Source organism: Capsella rubella, unplaced genomic scaffold (genome assembly GCF_000375325.1).
Source record: "Capsella rubella cultivar Monte Gargano unplaced genomic scaffold, Caprub1_0 scaffold_6, whole genome shotgun sequence".
Taxonomy (NCBI): domain Eukaryota; kingdom Viridiplantae; phylum Streptophyta; class Magnoliopsida; order Brassicales; family Brassicaceae; genus Capsella; species Capsella rubella.
In genome coordinates this window covers 5,611,843-5,627,893 of record NW_006238918.1, presented here as the reverse complement: position 1 = coordinate 5,627,893, position 16,051 = coordinate 5,611,843, and the positions used below count along the sequence as shown (strand labels likewise).

General features: G+C 35.1%; 2 protein-coding genes across 5 annotated transcripts; one reads left to right on the top strand and one right to left on the bottom strand.

Annotated features, from left to right (window-relative positions):
- Nucleotides 1–729: 729 nt before the first annotated feature.
- LOC17884146 (protein EXPORTIN 1A) lies at nucleotides 730–8,734 on the bottom strand. 3 transcript variants are annotated; one of them, XM_023780449.1, is made up of 33 exons: nucleotides 8,460–8,734; nucleotides 7,803–7,919; nucleotides 7,543–7,635; nucleotides 7,381–7,452; nucleotides 7,142–7,249; nucleotides 6,986–7,068; nucleotides 6,748–6,886; nucleotides 6,595–6,663; nucleotides 6,426–6,503; nucleotides 6,184–6,246; nucleotides 6,046–6,090; nucleotides 5,793–5,900; nucleotides 5,564–5,662; nucleotides 5,237–5,440; nucleotides 5,080–5,139; nucleotides 4,760–4,870; nucleotides 4,380–4,477; nucleotides 4,150–4,258; nucleotides 3,816–3,881; nucleotides 3,633–3,731; nucleotides 3,473–3,553; nucleotides 3,309–3,398; nucleotides 3,077–3,162; nucleotides 2,896–2,976; nucleotides 2,618–2,800; nucleotides 2,420–2,486; nucleotides 2,203–2,313; nucleotides 1,974–2,081; nucleotides 1,752–1,889; nucleotides 1,516–1,650; nucleotides 1,314–1,418; nucleotides 1,073–1,224; nucleotides 730–1,030 (listed from the first exon to the last, which is right to left on the bottom strand). In XM_023780449.1, exons 1-32 carry the CDS (start codon nucleotides 8,556–8,558, stop codon nucleotides 1,102–1,104), a joined length of 3,228 nt encoding a protein of 1,075 aa, XP_023636217.1. In that variant the 5' UTR covers nucleotides 8,559–8,734; the 3' UTR covers nucleotides 730–1,030; nucleotides 1,073–1,101. The 3 variants fall into 3 exon arrangements, with proteins under 3 accessions (XP_023636217.1, XP_023636218.1, XP_006286949.1); XM_023780450.1 differs by having other exon boundaries at nucleotides 730–1,039; nucleotides 1,082–1,224; XM_006286887.2 differs by having other exon boundaries at nucleotides 730–1,224.
- A 1,617-nt stretch (nucleotides 8,735–10,351) lies between these two features.
- Nucleotides 10,352–15,553, top strand: LOC17882926 (D-xylose-proton symporter-like 2). Of its 2 annotated transcripts, none has more exons than XM_023781453.1 (15): nucleotides 10,352–10,550; nucleotides 10,979–11,076; nucleotides 11,404–11,482; nucleotides 11,784–11,843; nucleotides 11,985–12,051; nucleotides 12,162–12,286; nucleotides 12,883–12,984; nucleotides 13,114–13,482; nucleotides 13,555–13,602; nucleotides 13,699–13,761; nucleotides 14,107–14,187; nucleotides 14,346–14,444; nucleotides 14,721–14,858; nucleotides 15,080–15,219; nucleotides 15,302–15,553. In XM_023781453.1, exons 1-14 carry the CDS (start codon nucleotides 10,503–10,505, stop codon nucleotides 15,209–15,211), a joined length of 1,509 nt encoding a protein of 502 aa, XP_023637221.1. In that variant the 5' UTR covers nucleotides 10,352–10,502; the 3' UTR covers nucleotides 15,212–15,219; nucleotides 15,302–15,553. The 2 variants fall into 2 exon arrangements, with proteins under 2 accessions (XP_023637221.1, XP_023637222.1); XM_023781454.1 differs by having other exon boundaries at nucleotides 15,297–15,553.
- The last annotated feature ends 498 nt before the right edge of the window (nucleotides 15,554–16,051 follow it).

Below are 16,051 nucleotides of genomic sequence, written 5' to 3'. Positions count from 1 at the left end.
TTGTGTCGCATTGTGAGTGCTCAGTGTAGGAGGGTGTGTCGGCAAGTGTACCGAGGATTTTGCAGACCAGATTTTAGGGATCATGATCATCATGCACTCAATGCAATATCCGTGAGAGATTAGAATGACGATTACTAATGGAGTTTTCATCAAAGGATGAATTTGAGGAGAGTTTTTGAGTTTTTTTTTTATGGTCAACAACTTGCTTAAATTTAAGAAACCTTAAAAGACGAGATCCGTGGATTAGAAGTTTCTAACTGTTAACACTGTAAATTATACTCCTTCTATTTCATAAACAATGTCATTTTAGAGAAAACATTTTGTTACACAAATAGTGTCATTGTAGATTTCTAATGTGCTTTTTAAACTAAATTCTCTAATTTACCCTAAATCCTAAATTATTTTATTGAATTTAAATAATTAATCTATTAGTAAATAGAGGCAAACATGTATACTTCAATTTTTTTTTTAATTTGTGAGAAATAAAGAGAATAATAATAAATAGATTAACTTAATTGTAGTTTTATTTAATTTAGTTTGACCATATCTTCTCATTACATTTTTCGAAAGTCAATGATATCAATGTAAAACCCTTAGAACATAAGATAATAATAGCATTAGGAAAATCTTACAAATTTAAACCCCCAAAGGGGTAAACAAAGATTTATATTATAGAGTTAAAAAAATATCTTGCACCTTAAAACACGAGGAGTCACAAGAGATCTAGTATTTGAAAGCAAAGCAAAAAGGAGCCACCCATATGATATGATAATAAACTAGAGAAGAACCCTATTGTTTAAATCTACATTAAACCCAATTAATTATCCAAAACAAAGACAACTAAAATTTATCCCCAAAACGATCTCTGTTTTCTTAGCTTTTCCAATCCTCAAAATCGAATTGAGTAAAGGCTTCGAAAAATGGCAGCAGCAGAGATGCATACAGTCGGGGAAAATAATCTCTCATCAACTCTTTCCTGTTTTCAAAACCTACTATTACAAAAATAATCCACTCCATTTAACTCAACAAGCTTCTTCTTCTTCTTCTTCTTCTTCTTCTTCTTCTTCTTCTTCTTCTTCTTGTATATTAGCCTTCTTCATTTTACGAGTCCACCATCTCGTCTTGAATCTCATTAGGAGCAATGAGCCCAGGAATCGAAAGCATTCTCTGACGCTCCCTCTCTCTCTGAAGAGCTGCTTCCTCAGCATAGAGATCTTTGTTATCCTGAGAATTAATATTCGACCAATTGACTTAAGACTTTTATCGGTTAAACCAATTTGAATGGTTTTGCAGAGGAAAACAATTAAATTTACCTGAGCGGAAAATTCCTTAGACTGTACAAGGAAGTCACGAATATTATTCTTAAAACCAGACGGGTCATTTCTTGACTCGTAAAGTCCATTCACAAATTGTGTGACCTGTAAGTATATTTATTGACACTCGATTATACAGATTTAGGAAGAGGAATCAAGATGAAAAATATAAACGCAACTTCTCGTTTTAGTTTTTATTTACCTCTGCTGTAGTCATGTTGGGGAATGAAGAGCTCAGTAGCTTAATGGTGTATTCACGTACAAACGCAATGTTGTTAGGATACTGGTAAGGTGCAGTATTATCCCACAAAGGTTCCGTCAAAGAACCGCTCTCAACCTGAAATACACGAACATCTGAGTGCACAGAACTACCTATTCCCAAGAAAACAATTACTTCAGCTATTAAATCAGATACAATAAAAGAAGAGATGGTTTTACCAGGCAAAACAGATGCTGCAGCACCAACACATGCAGCTTGAAGCCAGGCTTATGGAAGGTATCTGTCAAAACGGCAAAAATTTCTTGCTCGATTTGCATAAAGTATGACCGGTAGAATTGATTACAAAACTCAGATTGCTGTCACAATCAGAGACAAATGTTAGAGCAGGCGTAACATAATGCCGCAAATACGAGCTAAAAGAAGGAAAATTAACACAAAACCTGAAAATTTTTCAGCATCTCAAGCAATAGATTAAGCCCAGTTTCAGCGATATTTCTCTCAGTATGTCTAAATGCCCAGATAATTGAATCCATCACTAGCTTCAGTTGCTGTTGCAAAATAACAAGACAGTAAGAAGGATACAAATATAATGAGAGTAGGCTTAGAGAGAAGGCCATAAGTCCTTCAATCACGTAGAAGGATAATATATGCCAAAACGTATTCACTAACCGGAGTTGATAACTTTATCAAGGCAGGGAAACAAAATGTAGCAATTGCACGGAGTAATGAGAAAAACTTGAGGCGGTGTTCTGGATAATCTTCAAAGTTCTTAGTTATCATCTGCAGAAGGATGAATGAAGGTGTCAATAAAGTATACACATCATAAGTAAGACTTCCATGCAAGTTTTTACAGCCAGTCAAATACACAGTCCATAAAATCTGTTACCTCCAATGTACACTGGAACACAGCTTCAAATATGTGAGGCACGTCTTCCAACATCGTCGCCTTGTACCTGAAAGAATCTTGCAGCTTGGTAAACACCCAGAAAGATGCATATGGTAAACTTCCTTATAGAACTTCCTATCTTTTCACAATTACAGTCAATTACTATGGCACACATCAACACATAAGAAAGAGGCATACTTGTTTATAATCGTTGCAAAGAGTGAAAGAACTTCGGATTCCCTAGCATCAGGCACATTCCTTGCATAGTCACCAAGAACCGATTCCATCATTGGCGGAACAAACTGTTTCCCTATGTGTGGTTGGTCTTCAGCTTTGTCTAAAAAGGTTTCTATCAGCTTAAGGGTTTCCCTCTTAACAGATCTGTACAGGAAAGAATTACAATATAAATAATTCCATCCAGTTTTTCAAACAGTGGCATCAAGAACTGTGTCTTTGGTGCATAAAGCCATCCAAACCTTAAAAGTTTGACAAAAGACGTCTTGGAAGCATATGGTCCTCCCTCAGTAATGTTGGTTGACACAAGCTCACTGTACATTCTGGTGCAGACATGGAAAAAAATGAACACCTAGGTAAAACAAGTAGAGAGAAAGAGAGTACTATAACTTTTAACGCTAGAAGGACGTGTCAGGGATTTACCTGTATACATTTAACATATCCAAGAAGATCAAGGAAATTTGGGATAAGAAGTATGTTCCCAGTGAAGTAGCAGCACTAGTATTAGTCTGCAGGGAAAAACACATGTTAATACTTGAAGTCACGTGATGGAATTACTAAACCACCAACAGATGCACAAACTAAGCTATTATAATGATATGAAGTCACGTGATGGAATAATAACGAATTGTGAGGAATAGGTAAGACATCAGACCTGTAGGATGTTAAGCACTGTACGTATCACACCTGGGTCCTTGAGGAATTCTACACTTTGGCGTGCCTGTCCTATGATTTCTGCCCATTTCTACATTGTATAGGGGAACAGTTTTAGCCAGATATATTGATAAAGCTCAACAGCTACATTTTTTATTAACAAACCTGGTTGGGGAGTGCCATCAACCTCTGGAGATATTCATCTCTCTTCTGAGGATCTGATTCTGCTTGGATCATATTACCAACCTAGAGAAAAAGAAACAATGAAATCACAACGGCAAAACAGCTCTGATTGGCATGCGAGACACACATTCTGAAAACTTACTGATTCATAAAATGAGTGAATTTGATGAGGCTCAAGATCTTGAACAGTTGTTGCAAGGCCTGATAAAAGTTCAGATACAAATGGCTCATTCTCTCCAACCTGAAAGCGCAAAGAACTGTAATTAATATCTCGTTCAGAAGACAATGGAAATATTAAAGGTGAATTACATACAGCAATACTTACCTGCACAATAACAAATTTTCGTTTGCACTTTTGAACTATTTTCAAAAATGTATCACAGGCCATGTCCTGAAAGAAAACACAAGTATTAAACATCTATGATTCTGAAGGTGGAAGTTCTATAATTAAATGCAAGAATACTCGGTAAAAAAAACAGACTTTTAGAACATTATATAAACTGCAGCACCGTGGAACACACAAAAAAAAAAAAAAATTGAGCATAGTTTGCTACAAATAATACTCAACATTTTAAAAATATCCTATCCATGGATTTGAACAGGAAAAAAACACATCATTTAATCTGAGGTCAGAATATATAAAGGTTGGGACGAGATACCTGAACACCAGGATGTGTCTCATGCATGAATTCAAACAACTTGTTCACAACTGTCTTCAAAAACTTCCAATGAGCCCTTAAGAATCTTGGATACTGGCCAACGACATACCTGCAACCAAGCCAAAGCAAAACAGAATCTTACAGTTAAGTATAAAAAAATCTAAAGCCTTTGACAAAAATACATAATAGACACCTAGGCAGAAATTCAGTATATGACAAAACAAACTTACATGATGTTGCTCGCAATAACGGCTTTATTGTCTTTTCCTTTGGTAATTTCACATAAATTCAACAAATCACGAATGACCATGACCAAAAACCTGTTTTCCTGAAGAAAAAAAGGAGTTTAACAATAGTTGGCAACAACAATGTTGAACAAACCTTCCCAGAACAAAGCAAGGAGAATTCAGTCCGATACTGATATATCATGAAATATGGGAGGCTAATGAAAAAAATATTTAACATTTAAGGTTGACACTGTAAAAAAATTAAATTATCTTGAAAACGAGTATGTTATACTAGCGATGGAAAGGTAATGCATTACATACAAGAATTTCTACTGTTATGGAAAGAAAATGGAGTCAGGGTATGCTCTAGCAAAAAACAATACCTGATCTTCTGCCATAGATCCAGAAATAGACCCAATAGCCCAGCACAAAGTGTTCAAATTGTTCCATGCCCATTCCTCCCCACTTAATTGTTTGTTTAGCTTCCTCAACATCTTTAAAAGGAGCAATCAGAAGTTCGTATCAGCACAACAACATGGATCAGCCAAAAGTAAGCTATACATTTATATTGCTAAATTTAGGGTACTACTATGATAGTTCACACTATAACAAGGAAAAACTCATTTCATAACCTTCTAACCATTAATCGTCAATATTTCACAAGTTAATATGCACAGACCAGTATATCATGGTGAAATTGTACCTGTTTCTCGGTATCATCATGGTCAAGGTGTGAGAGGTAGATTAACGTCTCCCGCATAATCTGCAATTGTTCAAACAAGAAATGGGAAGAAAATCTAAGAGGATTCAAAAAAAAAAATTCCTTGAGCTATAACATGGCACTGGACATGAATTGGTACCTTATACTGGACAAGAACATCATTGTCCTTCATGGTTTCACGGACGATGTTCCCATTTTCATCTTCAACAATAAGTACTTCTTCAGGCTTCGCCATGCGATTAATCATTAATCCTCTTAATTTGGACATTGGGTTAGAATATAGTTGACGCCGCTGCATGACTTGAGAACCAAGGCCATCAACCATACCAGGAAGGAAAGGCATCTGAGAAGACGCAAGTCAAAGTCTAAGGTGAGTGGCCAAATCAAAGCAAGGAAAGTTTGACCAATACAATATACAAGTAAAAAGTAAAAAAACTGATCATATTAGTCAAGGAATCCAACATACCTGCAATCCCATCATGCTTACACTTACTGCAGGGTTATCAGAATTATGATGTGCATCAAACAGCTCCAAAACCAACGAGTTCCAATAGTCCAAACAAACCTGCTCAATCCACAAGTAAGCAGAAACCATTATCTTTCCAGACACGAGCAAAGCACATTAGAGCATTATTAAGAAAACATGAAACATACAGTATTAACAGCAACTATGGTAACAGAGACAATTTACATACCTTAAATACTTCAGTGTCATCAACATATGATATATTAATGAGATACTCGAGACCAGCAAGTAACAAAGCAACAACTTCTGGCGCTGATTCTAGGACTCGAATATGAAACTGCACAGATCGTAAAATAATTCAGAAATACATGATGAAACAGTAAATACTGGAAGCATTAAACACACCATGAACCATCATTATACATATCCAGAATTCTATAAACCCAACATAAGATATCTAACTCAACAAGTAAAAGATTTACCTTGAAAAACGAAGTGAAAAACAGTGCCAGGTTCTGGATAAATGCCTAGAGATGACATAAGATACATAGTCATAACCTTTGAAAAGTTATTCAAATCAATGGTCTGCCTTGAAATCAAGTGTACAGAAAAATACTTACTTGTTCATCACCACTTCCGCTTGAATATGCCTCAGGGATATTTGTACTCGGTGGGAGAATTGTCTGCAAATACAAGAACAAGTGTAGAGCATCAGGCAAGAAACCAAGACAAACAGAAGTAGAACAAGAGCATTACGTAAACTTAGTAAGAATGAAACAGAAGAATCAGAATCAGAATATCAATGAACAAGAAGACAAAAAATTAAATAAATAGAAGCAACACAAGAAGACGGTTAATTTACCCGCAGCTGCCCTATAAATATGGTATACATGTTGACATATTGGACATTGTAGAAGTCCCCAAAATTAAGAGCTGCAACCTGGCAGACAAATTCGAGCCAACAGAGAAATAAATAATACGTTCAATTTGACATTGGGAATTAGGAAAGGCTGAATTATAAACTGGGATACCTCGGTCAGACATTGAAGAGTGAGGTTCCTATATGCTGGCACTGGAAAAAATTTAAGGAGGGTCTCAAGCTGTAAACAACCAGAACAGCTATTAGAAGAACATAATTGTGGTACCAATTAACAATAATCTATCACTTATTTGAAGTATATTACCAAAGGAGACTCAAAAATATAACCCAATGGAATCCAGGAAAGATAGGCATGCAATGCAGACAGTGTTGCACGTATAAGATCCTGTCTTTGAGAAGCTGAGAGGACATATAGGCATAACTCATGAATGAGTTTAAATTCACTGCACATAGAAAAAGCACGAATAGGTAAAAAATGAGACATTGTAGTTTGACCAAAAAAGTATATATCACTGTGCTAAATTTGAGATTCTCAAATTGACCTGTTCAGAGATTGTTTCAGCTCTTTAATCTTTTGCTGAGTCATTTCTCCTCTTGAGAAATCAAAAACCTCTTCACTTAGGAGCTAAACAAAGGAAGACAATGTTATTTTTTTTTTCCAGTGAGAACTGATTATGAAATCATGCTAAGATTCTTACTTTCAAAATGGCCATGCAATTTTCACAGATTGTTTCGCTAGTTTTAGCAGCCGCAACTAGATCAGGAATGAAGCTAGTCCATTTTGCTGGCCAATCATGTTTCACTATCTGTGCATTTATCACAATATATGTTATGCCAGAAGATAAAAAAAAGAAGGAACGAAGTTTGTAAGCATTAGCTATCGAAACGTAATAGAAAAGAGAAACTGCAACGAATTAATGCATCATGCTGAAGATACCTGGACCAAAATGACATTTAGCTTGTTAACATAGAGCCTTTCCGATCTGAAAGATGCTTCATTGCTCGAAAGCTACAAGGTAAACTAATTGTTAAAACAGTTCCGTTAACACTTCCCAGTTAAATATCTAGAGAGCAACTTAAGGCCTCCAAAAGAATATACCTGTACAATGACCTCTGAGATGTAATTTTTCATTCCATCTCGTTGTTCAACAGGCAGTGCATTCCATCTATACTTTATAACACCTTCCAGAACCTGAAAAGAATATTTGCTTGTCAAGTGTCAAAACGGAACAGTTCTAATTTACGGTTGGGTAAGGAAACTTGGAACCACTCTACCAGACTAGCTTAGCAGATAAACATGTAGAACTGATGTAAGATTTACATGAAATGTGGCCATGTAAGAATGCTAATAAAACTGACCTGAAGAGCAAAGAACTTGGTATCCATGCTCTTAGTGTTTTGTAGAATGTGGACAACTTGAAGCCACATATCTGGATTAGCCTGCAAATCCCGCAAAATCTGGTCCGCAGCAGCTCTCTGAACATGGTTTGGGAGCAATGCCGATTAGTTCCAACGAAAAAACTTAGATACGGAAGAGGTGAATATTAACACTAAAGCAGAACTATCGAATTAAGTAATCAGAAAATTAAATAACAACAGCACTTTTAAAGTGATGCTTTTACATGTGGAAATCAAGATATTTCACTGCCAGATGAACTCAAACCCAGAGGATAAAAATCTCAAAAATATATGATTGGAAAATCAATAGTTTCAGCCAATGCTACATCGGTAAGCCAAATGAGCAACTAAACCACTGTAATTCAACACGGTGCTAAACTTAAGACCCTGAAATCCAGATAAAAAAACTCGAGCGAGCCCAGAAATATTAGAACAAAAACGTAATAGGGAGCTAAAACCCTAACGATGAAACGGTCCTAACTCCTACTCCTTATACCCCTCGAATCGAGAAGAAGAAGACGCTCAAACGATTAACAAAGTCGCAAAATAGACTAATCACTGGTCCAGCCACTCAGATTATCCGACGAACAAGTCAAAATAGCAGAAAAATTGAACAACCTCTTCCTTAGATCCGGTAACAAAGAAGGCCGCAACAGTGGCATCGAGCACAGCGACGTCAATCGGCTGGCTCAAGTCCCTTAACTTCTCAGCCGCCATGGCAGAGAGAGAAGTGGGCAAAGCAAGGTTCGCAGTAGAATCTTCCGGAGGCTAATTAAGCCTCTCCGATAAGACTATTAACAGTGAACGAGGGAGAGAGAGACGAAAACCCTAGGAGAGAGAAAGAGAAAGGGGACAAAATCTAGAGAGAGAAAATAGAGGATGGTTTCTACAGAGCGAGAAAAGAGGGGACGTATATATCTATATATATGTATATATATGGAGAGAGAGCGTTCTCCAAGACAGCTTAAATTTGACGCAGGGGACGGGGAGAAAACGAGTGACTTTGAAATCCCTTTGTTTTATTTATTTTATTACTATCATCTCCTTCTCCTTCTTTTTCTTCTTTCCTATTTTATTGATTCAGGAAACTTAATTAATTAATTTGGATTGGCATTTAAAACAAGTTTTACAAATAATTTCTGCTAATTTTTTTTATTTTTCTGAGACCATTTGTTGAATTGTGATTTTTAATCAAGTATTAGGCTTTTTCTGCTATTTCAGTTTTAATGATGGAGAAAAGGCAACTTCAGAAAACAAAACAGCTTTCAAATGATTTGAGCTTACATTCATAAAGGAAAATTTCTCATTTTCTTAATGCATTTTCCTTTTTTTATATAACTGAAAATTCTGAGCTTTAGTGTAAAATTATTTCCAAAATTTATCTTTTGATGCCATGATAAGTTTTTAACCATTGAAACACTATATATATATATATATATATAATTTTTTTGTTAACTTTTGTATTCAATAATTTTAAAATACTGGTCTCTCAATACATAACAAGTTGTTAACAATTTTATTTTATTTTTATTTTTTTGGGTCAAAAGTTGTTAACAATTTAACTATTAAAAATTAGTGACTAGTGTTATTAAAAAAAAGTAAATGCAAAAGATAGATTTCACGCCAAATGTCCATTTTGCATCTAAACATGTCCTCACAATAACATAAGAAGTTTGATAAAAAAAAAAATAACATAAGAAGTTTTAATCATTAAAACACTATGAATTTGTTTTTTTTTGTTTGTTTTTTTTGGTATGTGTTTTATTTTGTTTTTACTTTGTATATATATATATATTCAATGTTATTTAATCATTTTCAAGTTATCAAAAACTCAGATTTTGCGCCAAATGTATCCCATTTTTTTTACGGGATACATAATTACTCTATAAATGATATTAACTATATATATTTTTTAATTATGTTAAGGTCTAAACTATGATTTTTTTTGTCAATACAAAATGTTGTTATTAGGTATGATTTTAATGCATATGTTATTTCACTAATATATTACTAATTTTTGGAAAACATATTTAATATATATAATTTGAAGAAACGATTGGTCGAAAACGAGTTGATATGAGATGGAGCTTTTTTGTGTCATATACTCATATGTAATGTTTAGCTCATAGTAATACTACGAAATTTATGGTTAAAAAGTCGAAAGTGGTAAATGATTCTTTTACATATAATATCTTCAAACTTCAAAGACTCGTGTTTGGAAGATGTTTTGAATTTGTTTGTTCTTCTTCATCCTATAATTGGGTTTGGCACTTGATTTGTAAATTTCAAAATGTTTGATACAGTTATCATATATAATGGCAAAATAAAATTAAATAAGAACAATCAATATAGGCGAGAAAAAAAAAAAAAAAAAAAAACAAACAATATTCAATATATTAGTCGGATGTAGTAGAGTCAACAATCTAACGGTTGATATTGTTTATAGTTGACCATTCCAAATTCTAAGGAGTAAGGACCGTCATCGTCACCAACCTCTCTACGCCTATAGTTGAAATGTTGAATAGTGTCGTTGAGTGGTAGTAGTTAATCTTCGAAAACCCCCGGAGAGTTATATATACTACTATTATATGGGTTTCCTTGAACAAACCTAAACTCAAAAATCCCCAATTCTTGTTTCCATCGCTCGAAACACACTCAGCTATGGCGATTGATCCTGAGCAGCAGCCAATCACTTCTGTTTCCAGAGAGGTATATGATTCTTTCTTTTCTATTCCTGTTAGGTGAGAGAGTTTCGAATTGAAAGCTTAATTCTCTAGTGGATTCGTATTTCTTGACTTGCTACATGAGGAAGTGTTCCTTTTAAGATCGATTTTGATTGAAATTTATATGACACAATTCTGGAATATTCTGAAACTTGCTATATTGGTATCTTAAGAGTTTGTATTTTAGAGTCACTTGAATATCTTCTTCACTTGTAGAGGCATTACTTCAATAGCTGAGAAGAAACTGAGAGGTTTGTAGATGAGTTGTTAGCCATCAACCTCGCAATGATCTTTTGACAATGAGATTATTAGACTCTGGATGCTGTATAGTTTGGTTTGTTTGTTTCAGTGAAAGTGTATTCCTTGGTGTTTCTTTTTCTTGGCAAGTTTTTGAAAACTGTGTATGCTCTTCAGGTTGGGAAGTCATCTGGGGAGATCAGCGCAGAAAGGGAGCCTCTTATTAAAGAGAATCATGACCCAGAAAACTACTCTGCTGTTGCAGCCGTTCTCCCGTGAGAGCTCTCTCATCTCTTCTCCAATTTTAATAATAACAAAAGAAATTTTGCATACTCATGTATTTCTGCTACGCACTTGGTGAAAACATTGCCGATAGTGTTCTTTGTTTTGTTATCTAGTACACCATTTAGCAAATATGTATCTTGACTTAGAGAGAAACTAGAACACTGTGTGTGGTTCTTTGCATTGCTTTGAAGTAAAATTTCACATAGAAACACAAATCATCTTCAGGAGCTTGGACCTATGCCTTTTTGCCAAAGTTTTGTAGCCAGTCCAATAATGATTGTTCTATGCATGTTAAGAAGTTTCTGTTTCATTTTTAGGTTTTTCTTTCCAGCTCTCGGAGGACTGCTGTATGGTTATGAAATTGGTGCAACTTCTTGTGCAACCATTTCACTTCAGGTAAATTTAAAAAGTTGTCTGAACTATCTAGTCCTACAATTTCGTTATCATTTTTCCTAGATTTTTCAAGTCCTTAGTCACTGTTTTTAAAAACTAAATATTATAAAGCTCTGGACACTGGACTGAGATACCACTACTTTATGATATTTCACTTTCACACTTGTCAGACCATTTTTTCCCTTTGATTTCTCATGTATATTGTTGTATCAGGCATGTATGTTATTTGTAATTGTCTGCATTCTTTTAGAATCCTATGAGTCTATGACTTTGCTATCTTACTCTGCTTATTCCTTTCCTGCAGTCGCCTTCATTAAGTGGAATTTCATGGTACAACTTGTCCCCCGTGGATGTTGGTCTAGTTGTAAGTTTCCAAGCTATATTTCCTACTTCTTCTGCATACTGGTCATTGCGTATCTTTTATTCTCCTCCCGCTCTTGGATCTGTGGTCTTCATTTGAAGTAAAGACAAATTTGCTTACAAAATAGTATTAAATTTTCTGCAGACCAGTGGCTCACTTTACGGTGCATTACTTGGCTCAATTGTGGCTTTTACTATTGCTGATGTAATAGGTTGGTTTTATTTCTCACTTTCTTCATTTGGTAGGCATGAGGCGGCATGAGTATCTAGCTTTGTTTGCTTGTGGAAATTTTTTAAAACTTTGGATTTATTGAATTTGAAGGAAGAAGAAAGGAGCTGATTTTGGCTGCATTATTGTATCTCGTTGGAGCCCTAGTGACTGCACTATCACCAATCTATTCGGTTCTTATAATTGGACGGATTATTTATGGGGTGTCCGTTGGACTGGTATGAATGATCATGCTTCTTTAATGTTTGACAATCAAAGACTTGCTTATGCAGACCAAATGCTCTAACATTTTATATTTATTCATTTGGCTGTGTACTTAGAATCACACATCTATTAGGAGGGGAGCAAATTAATGCCTTGTAGGACGTTAGGGCACACACTCTTAAGCTGTTGTGGTGACTACTATCCAAGGTCTTATAAGACACTAATTTGTTCCCATCCTAACGGATGTGGAGTTCTTACATGTATATCGACATAACTTAACCTTCCCAAATTACAGATCGTAACAGTTGATGTAAAATATATTTCCATCTATTGCTGACCATGGGTTGTTATCCAATGTATACTCATACAAACATATAGGTCTGTATACTTCTTGTGTGTACATGTATATAGAGTACACAATATATATTCTGCAGCATTCATCTGGCCCTCGGTATTATTTATGTTTCTCCAGGCTAAAAAAGCCAGTGATTAGGAATTATATCAATTGTTATTTGTATAATTTTATGTATGCATGTGCTTCAGCCATCAGCTATGGATTACATATAGTGTTACCGTTGATACGAGAATTGAATTGTTTCTCTACATTTAGGCAATGCATGCAGCTCCGATGTACATTGCAGAGACTGCTCCAAGTCAGATACGTGGACGACTGGTATCACTTAAGGAATTCTTCATAGTCCTTGGGATGGTTGTAAGTTCTTAAATCTCTGAGGTTTTGGACATTAATTGCTTTATGTGAAGCAGCTGAGTTGCTCCTCTTGTTTTTAAAATCATTGTTCACCAAGTTGATTTCACATATCCTACACATAATTCTATGCAGGGAGGTTATGGAATCGGTAGTCTTACAGTCAACATTCTCTCTGGTTGGCGTTACATGTATGCAACAAGTGTCCCTTTGGCTGTTATTATGGGAATTGGGATGTGGTGGCTCCCAGCATCCCCTAGGTGGCTTTTGTTGCGCGTCATACAAGGGAAAGGGAATGTGGAGAACCAAAAAGAGGCTGCAATCAAATCTATTTGCCGCCTTAGAGGTCCTGCTTTTGTTGATTCAGCTGCTGAACAGGTGGACGAGATTTTAGCTGAACTTTCTTTTGTGGGCGAGGATAAAGAAGTCACATTTGGTGAACTATTTGAAGGGAAGTGCTTGAAAGCTCTCATCATAGGAGGAGGTCTAGTCTTGTTTCAACAGGTCGGTATAGTCTAACTTTATCTTCATGTTATTATAGAAGAGTAATACTAATGAACTTTTTCCAAATGGCAGATTACTGGGCAACCAAGTGTGCTTTATTATGCACCATCAATACTGCAGGTTTTCTTTTTTTCTCTAGATAAACTTTCTGTAGAGTATAATATTGGTTTTTTGCACTTGGAAACTCACTTCTCTACTCCCTGCATTTCCTGTTAGACCGCTGGCTTTTCTGCCGCAGGTGATGCAACAAGGGTCTCAATTCTGCTTGGTCTACTGAAGGTATTCATTTTTTCCACCTGGATAAATTTTAAAATTACTAACTTTCACATGGTTAAACTTTAGAATCACTTTTACAATATGATATAGAGATGCGCTTTGCTCTACAATCTCTGTAAACAGTGCTAGCAGTAGTGCCATTACAGATTGACATTTAAAACTGTGTAGTCGTAAAAGAATAATTTACAGCAAGCTTTTTGGTTTGCTAACCCTAGATCTCAATCATAAATTTCAGTTAATCATTTGCACTAAAGAACAATGTTGATAGAATAAATTTTCTTGGAGACCTGCTTCTCCTACAAAGTTATCTTTCTTTCTAAAAGATAACGTCCGCCTCTGTTGTTGCAGTTGATTATGACAGGAGTAGCTGTTGTAGTTATTGACCGACTGGGGAGGAGACCATTACTTCTTGGTGGTGTTGGTGGCATGGTATGTCCTCTGGGTTTTATTCTTTGTCCTTTCTCATCCTATGTTCTATTTATCCACCGCAAACAAAGTAATGTAGATTTAGGACAAGCTCACTAAATATTCAATTCAATGATAATAGAGAACAAAAAACTTCACTTTTTATTTTTAATGTCAAACAGGTTGTCTCATTATTCTTGCTGGGGTCATACTATCTCTTCTTCAGCGCCTCACCAGTTGTTGCTGTTGTGGCACTGTTGCTTTATGTGGGATGTTATCAGGTAAGCGAATGATTAGTTAGACTTTTTCTGATCAAATTTCGGTATCACAATGTTAATGCTAGTCCTAAAGCTATCAAAGACTTTGTGATCTAAAGATGGAGTTATAACAAGTAGTTCCATTGGAGGGTATAGACAAATATGGTTCATATTTTTCATTATTTTCGCCTTGAACTTTGATATGCTTCTAGTTGTTCATTTTTAAACATGTAGGTTAATGGTAATATGTTTGTTTTCTTACTTTTCAATAAGAGCTTTAAAGTACCATCAATGTTGCAGTTATCGTTTGGTCCAATTGGTTGGCTGATGATCTCGGAGATATTTCCCCTTAAATTAAGAGGCCGAGGTCTCAGTCTAGCAGTGCTTGTGAATTTCGGTGCAAACGCACTTGTGACATTTGCTTTTTCACCCCTAAAGGTAACCTACCATTCCCTTCAGGACAAAAACATCGTTTTGCTTAAGCTTGGTATGGCTAATTCTATAGGAATAGTAGCAAAAGACGAAAATAAAATGTTTATCATGGGTTACTCGCAGTGAAACTCTAGTGGAACGATATCGACACCCACAGTGTCAGTAATTTTTTGTTCTGGTTTCTAACTGGAACTTTTGTTTGGCTTGCACATGGCTCTGTTATGCAGGAATTGTTGGGAGCGGGGATACTGTTTTGTGCGTTTGGAGTGATATGTGTTTTGTCTCTACTCTTCATATTCTTCATTGTACCAGAGACAAAAGGTCTCACTCTTGAGGAAATCGAAGCCAAATGTCTCTAAAAAAATAGGTTTGTAGATCACAAAGTCGAGTGCTTCTTTACATGATGTTGATTCGTACTTCCTTAAATCTTGAAGAAATCATCAGTGCAGGTTCAGAGATAAACGTACGTCTCCAAGTGTTTAGTGAAATCACAAATCTGCCGCACAAGATGGAAATGAAATCTGCACACACCATTAGGTTCTTCTTGAAGCAGTGGTACTTCAGAGGCTCTAATGCTCGAGCAAAATACATGTACGAACAAAAATAATATTTTTCAGATATCTTTGTACTAATTAAGTAAGCACACTGTCAAAATATAAACGGAAAAACATCATAAAAGATAAATAAAATTTATAAAGAAATGATGCTCCGAAGGTTCTTAATTATTTTTAATTGAGTAACTATACTAGTTCTGTGATTGCTACTGCAATGTTCATCTGTGTCACTGGTCTATTGACAATTTTCTTATGAACCATACGTGTTTTTAGTCTAACTTCAAAAAGAAAAAAACTATACTTTATGAATACAACTAGCAGTTGACCCGCGCTTCGCGCGGGAGGTTTATAATTTTTTTGTTAATTTTTTATTCATATTGTGGTATTTTATTTATTTTTATTTGATCTTCAAAACATATTATAATTATTTTCTCTTGAATTATTATCTTTCAATATTTAAATTTGGATTAAAAGCATTTTCTTTTTGATAATACTAATATTTCACTTTCAAATTTTATATATACAATTACATAAATGTTGTTTTTATTCTACCATAACTTTAAAATTTACTTACATTCTTAAACTCAGTAACACATTTAAAAATTTAAACTATGATCAATTTAAAATGAAAGTTGAATTATATTA

Coding starts and splice junctions, on each gene's coding strand:
- LOC17884146 (XM_006286887.2), bottom strand. CDS start 8,558: ATGGCGGCTGAGAAGTTAAGGGACTTGAGCCAGCCGATTGACGTCGCT. Junction 7,250..7,380: donor TAAATGTCATTTTGGTCCAG/GTATCTTCAGCA, acceptor ATAAATGCACAG/ATAGTGAAACATGATTGGCC. Junction 3,732..3,815: donor GAAAATTTGTTATTGTGCAG/GTAAGTATTGCT, acceptor TTGCGCTTTCAG/GTTGGAGAGAATGAGCCATT.
- LOC17882926 (XM_023781453.1), top strand. CDS start 10,503: ATGGCGATTGATCCTGAGCAGCAGCCAATCACTTCTGTTTCCAGAGAG. Junction 12,052..12,161: donor TACTATTGCTGATGTAATAG/GTTGGTTTTATT, acceptor TTGAATTTGAAG/GAAGAAGAAAGGAGCTGATT. Junction 13,603..13,698: donor ATGCACCATCAATACTGCAG/GTTTTCTTTTTT, acceptor ATTTCCTGTTAG/ACCGCTGGCTTTTCTGCCGC.